The sequence below is a fragment of the Papaver somniferum genome, chromosome 9 (assembly GCF_003573695.1).
Source record: "Papaver somniferum cultivar HN1 chromosome 9, ASM357369v1, whole genome shotgun sequence".
NCBI lineage: Eukaryota > Viridiplantae > Streptophyta > Magnoliopsida > Ranunculales > Papaveraceae > Papaver > Papaver somniferum.
The window spans coordinates 54,618,028-54,630,346 of record NC_039366.1 but is presented as its reverse complement, the minus strand read 5'-3'; the positions used below and the strand labels follow the sequence as shown (position 1 = coordinate 54,630,346).

The window sequence follows — 12,319 nt, the reverse complement described above, 5'->3', positions numbered from 1 at the left end:
ATATTAAATTGTCACTAAATGAGTGGAAAAAAATCTAAAGTTGGTGTGATCAAGGAAATGGCATATGAAATGATAGAGAAGTTTGAAGAGTATTGGTTTGTGATCAATGGAGTAATGGCTGTAGCAATTATGCTAGATCCAAGGCTTAAGATGAAATTGATTGAGTTTTATTTTCCACAAATTTATGGTGCAGCTTTTTTAAAAGTCGAAATTGATCGAGTACGCAATTTATGTGTTGATTTGGCAAAGGAGTATGAACTGAAAGTAAAATTTGCTGAAACATCTGGTATCCAAAATGATATGTCATTCACTTCGGAGATTCATGTTTCTAACGATGACGTAGATCCTTTGGAAAAATTTGATATGTTTGTCTCTAGTACTGCTGCAACTAGTACTGTCAAGTCAGAATTAACCAGTTACTTAGAGGAAGATATTTTACCTAGGATGGGTAACTTCGATATACTAGCATGGTGGAAGACAAATGGGATCAAATATCCAGTCTTGCAGTGTATGGCTAGAGATATTTTAGCGATTCTGGTTTCAACGGTAGCTTCTGAATCTGCTTTTAGTACTGGAGGTAGATTCGTGAGTATCCAACGTAATAGACTTCATCCAAAAACGTTGGAAGCTTTGATGTGTGCTCAAGACTGGCTATGGGATATGCTGAATGGTAATGGAATTCTCTTTCTGTTGAATTTTTTTTTTACATTTAATACATCATTATGGTTATATGATACACATTCTTATTTTGGCTAGGTGGATCAAAATTCGATGGTCAAACATTTTGGGAAGAAACTGAAGCAGATGATGAGATGGTTAACATGGAGGAAGATACTTGATAAAAAGGAATTAAGAACTAAAAGGAGTGATACTCGTTTATAGACCAATTATTTTTTTCCAATTATTTTTTCGTTTACTTGTTTTAAGAAGAGTTTATGAGTTTGAGATTTTAGAAACCAATTTCTTATACTATTATTATTATTGGTTGAAACATCATGCTTAAGTTTTGAATATTAAATTAACTCATCATACTTGAACTTAATTTTATGAGTAACCCGTGGAAAACCCGTCCCGTACGGGTATTTACCATACCCGCCCCGTCCCAGATGATACAGGTAATCGGGAGGGTATGGTTTTTTTCTTCTGAACGGGGCAGTGACTGGGATACATGATCCCCGCCCCATGACCATTCCTGTATATATATATATATATATATAATAAAGAAAGCTTAAATAACCATTAAGTAATATAACCAATACAATGGAAGAGATTCATAGTTTTTGGGTATACCTTAATCGCCTTCTTCCTTGTCGCCGGTAGTAGATGGTAATAATAAAATAAAAAATTAGATAAAACTTTTACGCTTTCTTTTATACTTTGTTTCGATTAATATTAACCATAGGATTACAATATGATCATGTGAACTAAAACTAAATATATAAAACCCTAAAATGGGAAGGTATAGGGCGGGGACCTAGAATTCCATCCCCGCCCCCCTCCCCGTTTCACTGATTTCGGGTATTACCCATATCCAATCTCATCCCCGTTTGTACGGATAAAGCCCTACACAATAGGGGTGGATACCCATGGGGATGGGTTTGGGTGGGACAAATGGTCATCCCTAGAAACCATATAAAGGCTGTATGAAATTATAATAATATGGTTTCAGGTAAAAATTCTATGTTGTAGTTAAAAGTTGAATCAATCTCGATTTCTAGAGCTTCTGTCCCTACCGGAATATATTTAGACCAATAAGAAATTGTTACTAAATTTCAAATATATAACAACAAATTCTAGAGCTTCTGGCCCCGAGAATATTTAGACCAAAGGAAATTGTTTTACAAATCTAAAAAAAAAAAAAACAGCTGCACCACTATCTACGTTTAAGATTTGGGCAACCAATCTGAGCCCGTGCAGCGCATGGGCGCATATTTAGTTAATATAGAATCATATGATAAGTAACTAAAAAAACCGTTTATACATAACATGATTAAGAAAAATGCTAATAATCCCCAAATTTGAATTATGGGTTATTCCACATAATGATTACATATGATTAAAAAAAATTACTAATAACATTACCTAGATCTACTTGGTAAATCTGAAATCTTAGTCATAGTGAAGTAAAAAAATAGTTTCTAGGTAAAAACGGCGGTGCTTCATTGATATTATGCCACTAGAATTAATCATTTATAAGTGAACATTTAGAGTTAGATACAATATAGTCCGTTCATTGTGGCAAAAATTTTGAATTAGGAATAGACAATACGAAATATTGGTATGATGAAGACTAATGTGTACCAGTGAAAGGAACTATTGGAAATCATGGGAAGATGAGAATGGTTGGTAACCAGTGAGATTTTTCAGTTTAGGAATCAAAAAAGTGGTTAAGTGGAAGTTTTGGTGGAACCAGTTGTGATTTCTGACAAAAATCTCGCAATAACAGATCAGGGTTTCTTTCCCTTCCGGATCATCAGAAGAATATTTATTCCGATAAAACTAGTGGAAATTCTAACTGTGATTTCTGACATATTAGAAGGATTCGGGTTTCCACTCCTGTTCTTTTTTCAAAACTTTACAACAGTAAAAACTTTATCAACTGTAATTCCCGCGTAAAAAAGTAAAAAGTAAAATTTTATAAAGAAAGAAAAACTGTTGATAAAGAAAGTGAAAAGAATAAGAAAGCTAAAAAAACAAAATCATGATTTCTTTACTTATTATCCATTCTTTCTCAACAAACACCCACTGATTGAGAATTCTTCATCATCTCTCTTACAAAAATCAAAAACATTTTACTTTTTTTTTAAATTTGTTTGATGATTCTTCTTGTTTGTTTGATCAGTAAAAAAGAAAAAAGAAAAACCTATTTCTCAAGTTTCATCGATTCATTCTATCACTCAGTCCTTTTCTCTCTTGTCGGGGATTCTACTGCTCACTCTATTGTCTTTTTTACAGTTCAAACCTAATTCTTTTTTAAATTTTCTGTCTTTGAATTAAGGAAATTAAAAGTTTAAGAAAAAAACAGAAAAAGAAAGAAAAAGAATTAAAGGGTTGTTTGAAAAGTGATCAAATAATTCGTGCAATGTCACAAGATACTGAACAGATAAAAACGGTAGCAGAGAAATGGAAATGGTCTGAAATGCAAGGACTTGAACCTATCCATCTCGACTCCGCTGCTAATAGATTTATATCTAATGAAGAAGATCGTTCAAGAGATTTATTATACATAGACGAACAAGAAAAAGAAGAAGAGAAACAAAAACAACCACGGGAGAGAAGAAGAGATACTAGAGAGAACGAAAACATGGAGAAGAAAGATGGCAGTAGTGGTGCGGAAAAACCAAATTCAATAGAACCAGTTGCATTTAAAGAGTTGTTTAGATTTGCAGATAGATTGGATTATGTTCTAATGGGTATTGGAACAGTAGGTGCTCTTGTTCATGGTTGTTCATTGCCCGTTTTTCTTCGCTTCTTTGCTGATCTTGTGAATTCTTTTGGTTCTAATGCTAACAATGTAGATAAGATGATGCAAGAAGTTTTAAAGGTAAATTCAATAAACAGATGATCAGGAAAGAACTTTCTTTTCTTTTCTTTTATTTTTTGGTTTGAGCAGGAAATTTATTTGGAGAGACAAAAAATCTGAAACATGTCTGCTTTACTGTGATTTTGTAGTATGCGTTTTACTTTCTGGTGGTGGGTGCAGCAATTTGGGCTTCTTCTTGGGCAGGTCAGAGAAATTCTTTCTACTTCAAATTTTTAGTAAGTCCTGTTCTTATTGGGTTGTTAATGGTGTGAAGTTGAATTACTTTGCAGAAATATCATGTTGGATGTGGACAGGAGAGCGACAATCGACAAAGATGAGAATTAAATACTTAGAAGCTGTTTTGAGTCAAGATATTCAGTACTTCGACACTGAAGTTCGAACCTCAGACGTTGTTTTCGCCATTAACAGTGATGCTGTTATGGTTCAAGATGCTATTAGTGAGAAGGTAAAATAAAAGAGCCTTATTAGTTAGTTTAAGGTTCAACTAGAATTCTTATTAACCCATTTTGATTTTGATTTTGATTTTGCAGTTGGGTAATTTCATCCATTACATGGCGACTTTCGTGTCCGGATTCGTAGTGGGTTTTACTGCAGCTTGGCAATTAGCCTTAGTGACACTTGCTGTTGTTCCTCTCATAGCTATAGTTGGAGGAATTCAGACCACCACTTTAGCTAAGCTCTCTATCAAGAGCCAGGAAGCTCTTTCAGAAGCAGGAAATATTGCTGAGCAGGTTTGGCAAAAAATATTATATTTCATTTTCTTTCAAATTTTTTAGTCGATTTCAATGTAAAATTGAAATTCAATTACCTTCCTTATAATTTGCAGACAATAGTGCAAATCAAGACGGTTCTGTCGTTCGTAGGGGAATCGAGAGCATTAAAAGCTTATTCCTCTGCATTAAGAATCTCTCAAAAGATCGGATACAAGACTGGTTTTGCCAAAGGAATGGGATTGGGTGCAACATACTTTGTTGTTTTCTGTTGCTATGCACTTCTACTTTGGTACGGAGGTTATCTCGTTAGACATGACTATACCAATGGAGGACTAGCCATATCAACCATGTTTGCAGTTATGATAGGGGGAATGTAAGCGTTCGCTTAATTTCCACTTAATTGTTTTTGTCATCTATTTGGTTTACATGAACTTTTCTTTTCTTATTAACAGAGGTTTGGCACAATCTGCCCCAAGTATCAGCGCCTTTGCTAATGCCAAAGTTGCTGCTGCAAAGATTTTCCGTGTCATCGATCACAATCCTAGTATCCGCAAAAATGAGTCGGGTCTGGAGTTGAATTCTGTTTCAGGTCACATAGAACTGAAAAATGTGGAATTTTCATACCCGTCAAGGCCAGATGTTAAGATCCTATCAGACATCTCTCTAAATGTACAGCCAGGGAAGACCATAGCCTTAGTAGGAAGCAGTGGCTCCGGTAAGAGCACTGTTGTTTCTCTCATTGAGAGATTTTATGATCCCACTTCAGGTAAAAAGAAAGCAACATTTCATCATTCCTCTTTTTTTGACGAAGAAATCTGTACAAATAATTCCACTTTAAATGAGTGTTGTGATTCCATAACAGGACAAGTTCTGTTAGATGGGCATGACATAAAAACACTGAAGTTAAAATGGTTGAGGCAACAAATAGGACTTGTGAGTCAAGAGCCAGCTCTATTTGCAACCACCATCAGAGAAAACATGCTCTTGGGAAGAAGTGATGCTACACAGGTGGAAATTGAAGAGGCAGCAAGAGTAGCTAATGCACACTCTTTTATCATTAAACTTCCTCTTGGTTATGATACTCAGGTTTGTGTTTCCACACAACTTTCTTAGTCAGCCTTTTTGCACTTAAAAAATAACGTGGAGTCATGTTTAAGCAACAAAAGAGAGTAGTAGTAGTACCTTATATTCAACAAGAAACACAAGCTTTGTTCACCTGCATTCTGATTTATGTGTTTAAACAGAACAAAGAAAATAACCTTAGATTAAGGAATAAAGCAGGACTTCTGAGGTACCATATGATTAAGAAAAAGTTAAAACCAAGTGGGGGAAGAGAATGTGAAGCTGAAATTGCCTTATTTTATTGGTTTTCTACAAATAAAAATTCTTTAAAGCTGACACACAATGTTTATGTTAGGGAGATTCTTACTTCTTTTGATGATTATACTCTAAATTTCCTCATAAGTAAGATGAAGTTCAGGCTTGGATCTTGGACTAAATTTTTATCCTTTTTGCAACTTCCACTTATCAAGTTAAGCCTTAGTGCAGAAAGTTATAGTTTAGTGTTTAGTTTAATAACTAAACATGGTCTCAGTCAACAGAGTTAGCATGTGACAGGAGGAATGATTGAAGGAGTGAATCTAGGTACAGTTAGGTAGTGGAAAACGACTCATGTTCAGTGTAAATAGTGGCACCGGAATGATTGAGGCTGTTCCTATTTAATGTCCTTCAATTTGTCGAGACTCTCTGTATGCTTCCCAAGTAGGACTTCCTTGTAAAATGTGTAAAACACAACTAATAAAAATAAATGGCTGCAGAAGAAGAATTTTTACTGAAAATATATTGGTAAGAATCTCTAAAATGGATCTTAATTTTAAAATGGCAGGTAGGAGAGAGAGGGTTACAGCTCTCAGGAGGGCAAAAGCAGAGAATTGCTATAGCCCGAGCAATGCTCAAGAATCCAGCAATCCTGCTCTTGGATGAAGCAACAAGTGCACTAGACTCGGAATCTGAGAAACTGGTGCAAGAAGCTCTTGATAGGTTCATGATTGGGAGGACAACTCTTGTCATTGCTCATCGGCTCTCAACTATCCGGAAGGCTGATCTTGTGGCTGTTCTACAGCAAGGAAGCGTGTCTGAGATTGGTACCCACGAAGAGCTATTTTTGAAAGGGGACAATGGCGTCTATGCCAAACTTATTCGCATGCAGGAGACTTCAAATGAAACTGCTCTCAACAATGGCAGGAAAAGCAGTGCAAGGTAACTTCCGCTGCAAAACGCTTCACAGTGCTTAACATCTTTATGGACTGAGTAATGATAAATGAATCATACCTGGTCAGATTAGCTTATGTGCATATGGTACACAGAAGCTGATATGGGATATAACTGTCAGCTGCCACAACACCTGCTACATCATGTGGTAATAACATGCTTCATTTTTTTGGCAGGCCTTCAAGTGCAAGAAACTCGGTCAGCTCACCCATAATCGGTCGTAATTCATCCTATGGGAGGTCGCCTTATTCTCGTCGACTTTCAGACTTTTCCACATCTGAATTCAGCCTCTCCCTTGATGGTACTCAACCGAACTACCGGCTCGAGAAACTTGCTTTCAAAGATCAAGCCAGTACCTTTTTGCGCCTCGCGAAGATGAATTCCCCTGAGTGGGTTTATGCTCTCTTTGGCTCCATCGGCTCTGTTATCTGTGGTTCCATGAGTGCCTTCTTTGCTTACGTTCTCAGTGCTGTCATGAGTGTCTACTACAGCCAAGACTATGTATACATGCGCCGTGAGATTGGTAAATACTGTTATTTCTTGATTGGGGTGTCATCCGCAGCTCTCATTTTCAACACCCTACAGCATTACTACTGGGACGTTGTTGGGGAGAATCTAACAAAGCGAGTGAGAGAGAAAATGTTGGCATCTATAATGAAGAATGAAATGGCATGGTTCGACCAAGAGGAGAATGAGAGTGGTAGGATTGCAGCAAGGCTAGCACTTGACGCTAATAATGTCCGTTCAGCAATTGGAGACCGAATTTCAGTCATCATGCAGAATTCGTCTCTCATGCTTGTAGCTTGCACGGCAGGGTTCGTCCTGGAATGGCGTCTTGCTCTTCTTCTCATTGCAGTCTTCCCTGTTGTGGTGGCCGCAACTGTTTTGCAGGTTCGTGGCATTACACGGAATTTTGTTTTCTAAGTTACAGAAGTCCTCGCTCAAATACTAATGTGTTTACTTACGTCCTGGGTTTTCTTATTTGATTTGAGCAGAAAATGTTCATGAAAGGCTTTTCAGGAGATCTGGAAGGTTCCCATGCCAAGGCCACGCAACTAGCAGGCGAAGCAGTAAGCAATGTCAGAACAGTCGCAGCCTTCAATTCAGAGGAAAAGATTGTAGGTCTCTTCTCTTCAAACCTCGAGATACCTCTAAAAAGATGCTTCTGGAAAGGGCAGATTGCTGGAAGTGGGTATGGAGTAGCTCAATTCTTACTTTATGCCTCGTACGCTCTTGGGTTATGGTATGCATCCTGGCTGGTAAAGCATGGCATATCGGATTTCTCAAAGACAATCCGGGTGTTCATGGTCCTAATGGTGTCGGCAAACGGAGCTGCTGAAACACTAACACTAGCACCAGATTTCATTAAAGGTGGACAAGCCATGAAATCTGTATTTGATCTCCTTGATCGAAGAACAGAAATCGAACCAGATGAACTGGATTCTACACCTGCTCCTGAAACTTTACGTGGAGAAGTTGAATTTAAGCATGTGGACTTCGCTTATCCATCTCGTCCTGACAGTCAGATCTTTAGAGATCTTACACTTCGTGCGCGGGCAGGAAAGACCCTTGCTCTTGTTGGACCTAGTGGTTGTGGGAAAAGTTCTGTCATTTCCCTAGTACAAAGATTCTATGAACCAACATCAGGAAGGATACTAATTGATGGCAAAGACATACGTAAATACAATCTCAAGTCACTAAGAAAACACATAGCAATGGTACCTCAAGAGCCTTGCCTTTTTGCTGCTACTATACATGAAAATATTGCTTATGGAAGTGAATCAGCAACCGAAGCGGAGGTTATAGAGGCAGCAACGCTAGCAAATGCGCATAAGTTCATATCAGCACTGCCTGAAGGTTATAACACATGGGTAGGAGAGAGAGGGATACAATTGTCAGGTGGACAAAGACAGAGGATTGCTATTGCTAGAGGTTTAATCAAGAAGGCTGACATAATGTTACTAGATGAGGCAACAAGTGCACTTGATGTAGAGTCAGAGAGAAGCGTACAAGAGGCACTTGAACGGGCAAGTTCAGGAAGGACAACTATAATTGTTGCACATAGATTGTCAACAATAAGGAACGCTAATGTGATAGCAGTGATTGATGAGGGGAAAGTAGTAGAACAAGGATCCCACTCACATCTGTTGAAACACTATCCGGATGGGTGCTATGCAAATATGATACAATTGCAAAGGTTCGGTAAGGGGGCGCAAGGTATTGCTCCAGGGTCAAGTTCTTCGATGGGAGGAGAAAGAAAAGTCTGTATCTGAGGGACAGAAACAAGAGATAAAGGCATCAGGATTCAAGACCCGTTTTCTTTTTAGTGATTCTGCTTTGGTTGAAGCATCTTATGTTAATAACTTAGGATACAGTAGTACTTTCTTCTGTTTTGTTTTTTATTTGCTCATTGTAGTCATTCCGATTAAGCTATAACAAAAAGAAGCTGAATTTAGAAAGGGATATATATATGCTTCTTCACTCTAGATTGGTGTCAAAGTTGGATTAGAATTTTTTCTTTCTGCAATAGAAGATTTTAGATACCTGCTCAGTATCAGAACCCTAAGTATGATGGAAATGTTTCAAGAAATCGAAGAAAAAAATAGATATTTTTCGCTTTCTGGAATGCGGAATCTGGCTTAAAATTAAGCACAGGATACATCAATGATAATTTCTAACTTGGCTTGCGAGAAGCCAGTTATATATAGCTGCACCACCTTCAAACATTTTAAAATTGAACCATTGCTAACTATCTTTAGGTAGTCTTTTTCTACATGCTAGTGGACCCAAGATTGGGAGTAAGCAATAACATGAAAAAACAATATACTGTACTTCACTAACGGTTCACTTAAAGAGTGGAGTCAGCATACACGGCAGAACACTGGCAGTGTTGTTGGAATCAAGCTACCATTAGCTTTGGGCCGTTGTCGGGCATCCCCATCCCAGCAGCTATGTCTGCATCGAGTTGAGTATGTGGTGCAGGTCCCTTCATAAACTTCACACTGCAAAAATAATCAACCATAATTCATCATTAGATGGATAACTCCTTGCACAACCCCATTATCAACAATTTATCATCATTCTAGCACGAAACTAAGGTATCTGGTATGAAATACTTAAATGGATGTTGTTCACTATACTACTCTTTTAACTTCGTGAAAATGTTGAGTTCGTCCACTTTGAACCTATGTTGTCAAACGCGTCGCCTAGGCGCCAAAGTGGCCTTATTCTGAACTCTGGCGCCACGCAGTAGGTAAAGAGATGCCACTTTAAAAAGTGGCGCCCAGGCGTCGCCTTTCTAGGCGCTTAGGCCAAGGCGCCAGTTTGTTGGGCGCCAAAGTGGCATTTTGTGGCCAAAAAAGGAAAAAATATTTTGCCAAAATCTTTTTCATTAAGTCGTACATTAATATTTTAAAACCCTGTTTTTGTTAATTACTTTAACAATAGTGAAGGAAAAAAAATCTTTCCAAATTTTTTGCAAATCGTTTTCAAGCTAATATCAGTTATGTCAAGAACATAAACCTATGTGGGAATTATTGTTGTATGCCGCGGCTTCGCCGCGCCTCGCTGCGCCTCGGGATTTTACACCCAACGCCACGCGGCGCCTTACGCCCATGACAACATAGCTTTGAACTGAACAAAGAGCTGGTTTTTGGAGGGATGTTCTACTCATAGAGTCAGTATATTGATGATACCCACAAAAGGTCAGCTCATTCTAAAAATGTAACCCCACCCACCACCCACCATACACTATCAATCAGATCTACAAATTAGTAAACATCAACCATTTGGAACCACATCATCATAACACTTGATGTTACAATAACTCGAGATATCCACAATAGCTTAAGGCACAAGGTGCTACAAGCGTTTGGTGCTAACCCGAGTGCAAGTTTGTGCACTCCTTAGAAACCGGGGTGCACATTCCCCACCTTCTTATTGGATGGCTCATTGCTTTGAAGATAGGAGAAGTGTATTGAAATTCAAGTTTTTTGTGTATAATCCATAATCTTCTCCTCGTTAATGAACCATCCAACAAGAAAGATGGAAAATGTGCACCCCAGTTTTTAGGTGGTGCATTTGCACTCATGTCAACCCTTCTATCTTTCTTTCCTAAAATTTTACACCATTTGATATCTACAGATTTCCACGACATATTTCTATCTAAAAAGATAATAGGTATGCTTTAAGGGATAGATGAGCAGACGTTTGACAATCTTTGCTTATCACATTCCTCAGCTTTGAGACATTTGCTTCTAATCAAGGAAATCGATGCATAAATATTGCAAACAGCTTCTCCCATATTCTCTATCTCTATAGTCTAACTATCCAGTCTAACTTTTTTAGCTAAAAAAATTGTCAATTCTATATACTGTTGTGAACACAAACATCACATAAGAATCTTTTAATTGCCAAGTTTTGTGACTCTGAACAATATTCTACATAGACAATTCAACATAGCTGATAGAACTACTGAAAAACCCTAAACCCTAAGTGTTTTCTAAATGAATAAGAAGCCAAACATAGATACAAACATAAACCCTAAAAGTCAAAACCAATGGGTTCAATTCCACTTACCGCTTCTTGTGCTTTTTAGTATTGAAATGATCATCTCTCACAGATATATTCGCGAAATACCGACTAAAAATGAAACCAAAACCCAAAAAACAATTAAGCCAAATAAACAAAAAAAAAAAACCCTACTTAATCTCAATCAAATCAAGAAAAAATAACTCAAATATGAAACAAGTAAACCCTAATAATAAGAATCAACTTACTCGCAGTGTAAACAATAAAATTGACCCATTCCGGGAAGATCATCATCAAGAGGTAAGACAGGTTTCTCAGCCTCTGGCTTCCGGAGCTCAGAATAGACAGTATCATCACCTTTGGTTTCAAACTTAGTACGGCGAGCTGTTTTATGAGAAAGCCTCCTCTTCTTTACTTTTCTGTGTGGACACTTTCCCATTTTTCTTTTTCTTCTTCTTCTTCAACTAAAAACCCTAAACAGCTAATTTTGCTCAACCAATCCGCCTCTCTTCTGCAACTCGTCTAAACCCTAAAGAAGTAAATGAGGGAAAAGAAATTCTATGGGTCGTAAAGGCAACTTATTTATATATTTACAGGATAATTGCACCCCAAAAAGAAAGGAAAAACCTATCAAATTGACTAAATTGCCCTTTTGAGATCGATGGCTTGGGTGGTTGTCAAGGTGGGCATGCACTGCGCAGCGCAGGACTTGGCACATGTTCATCTGGAAAGTTTTTTCTTTTTTTTTTGATCGGTATGTTCATCTGGATAGTTGCAAGGGATATTTTACCGGTTGCGGTTTCAGAGGATTGCAAGAGTGGATAACATGACTTGTGTGATGTGTGATAGTAGTCTGGAACGTAAGGATCATCTTTTGCTTCATTGTCCATTTGCTCGAGCCATATGGTTCGGTCTTTCAAATACTATTATCCAAGAAGCTTATCGACACAAGTCTCTAAAATAATGGGTTTCATTTTGGACAACAAAGATAATTTTGTGTCTATTACTAGGAAAGAATTGATTCATCTGGTTGTGATAACTATGTGGCACATTGGGAAGAGCAGATGTGTGAAAGTCTTTGAGAGGAAAAATCAGCATCCTAGATAATAACATTATAAGATTATCTCCGTTAACGTTCAAAATAAACTGAGTCGATATATTCTCTGAACTTACAGAGGAAAGAGAAAATGAAAAAAAAATGAATTCAAATTAAAATTACATAAGAAATGAAACACAGAAAGAGACAGCTATTTAAAGAGAT

The 12,319-nt window shown here is 37.5% G+C and overlaps 2 protein-coding genes across 3 annotated transcripts; one reads left to right on the top strand and one right to left on the bottom strand.

The window, feature by feature from the left end:
* Positions 1-2,763: 2,763 nt before the first annotated feature.
* On the top strand, positions 2,764-9,014 carry LOC113310625 (ABC transporter B family member 1-like). Its single transcript, XM_026559347.1, has 10 exons — positions 2,764-3,544; positions 3,673-3,727; positions 3,814-3,989; positions 4,075-4,275; positions 4,371-4,630; positions 4,710-5,023; positions 5,120-5,343; positions 6,143-6,516; positions 6,705-7,419; positions 7,524-9,014. Exons 1-10 carry the CDS (start codon positions 3,083-3,085, stop codon positions 8,799-8,801), a joined length of 4,059 nt encoding a protein of 1,352 aa, XP_026415132.1. The 5' UTR covers positions 2,764-3,082; the 3' UTR covers positions 8,802-9,014.
* A 101-nt stretch (positions 9,015-9,115) lies between these two features.
* On the bottom strand, positions 9,116-11,617 carry LOC113310626 (zinc finger protein 593-like). 2 transcript variants are annotated; one of them, XM_026559348.1, is made up of 3 exons: positions 11,307-11,617; positions 11,107-11,169; positions 9,119-9,530 (listed from the first exon to the last, which is right to left on the bottom strand). In XM_026559348.1, exons 1-3 carry the CDS (start codon positions 11,495-11,497, stop codon positions 9,428-9,430), a joined length of 357 nt encoding a protein of 118 aa, XP_026415133.1. In that variant the 5' UTR covers positions 11,498-11,617; the 3' UTR covers positions 9,119-9,427. The 2 variants fall into 2 exon arrangements, with proteins under 2 accessions (XP_026415134.1, XP_026415133.1); XM_026559349.1 differs by lacking the exon at positions 11,107-11,169 and having other exon boundaries at positions 9,116-9,530.
* Positions 11,618-12,319: the final 702 nt, after the last annotated feature.

Excerpts from the sequence above, each read along its gene's own strand:
- LOC113310626 (XM_026559348.1), bottom strand. The coding sequence starts at position 11,497 with ATGGGAAAGTGTCCACACAGAAAAGTAAAGAAGAGGAGGCTTTCTCAT. Across the intron at positions 11,170-11,306 it reads TTTTATTGTTTACACTGCGA|TCGGTATTTCGCGAATATAT; the intron begins GTAAGTTGATTC and ends TTTCATTTTTAG. Across the intron at positions 9,531-11,106 it reads ACTAAAAAGCACAAGAAGCG|TGTGAAGTTTATGAAGGGAC; the intron begins GTAAGTGGAATT and ends TTATTTTTGCAG.
- LOC113310625 (XM_026559347.1), top strand. The coding sequence starts at position 3,083 with ATGTCACAAGATACTGAACAGATAAAAACGGTAGCAGAGAAATGGAAA. Across the intron at positions 4,631-4,709 it reads GCAGTTATGATAGGGGGAAT|AGGTTTGGCACAATCTGCCC; the intron begins GTAAGCGTTCGC and ends TCTTATTAACAG. Across the intron at positions 5,344-6,142 it reads CTCTTGGTTATGATACTCAG|GTAGGAGAGAGAGGGTTACA; the intron begins GTTTGTGTTTCC and ends TTAAAATGGCAG.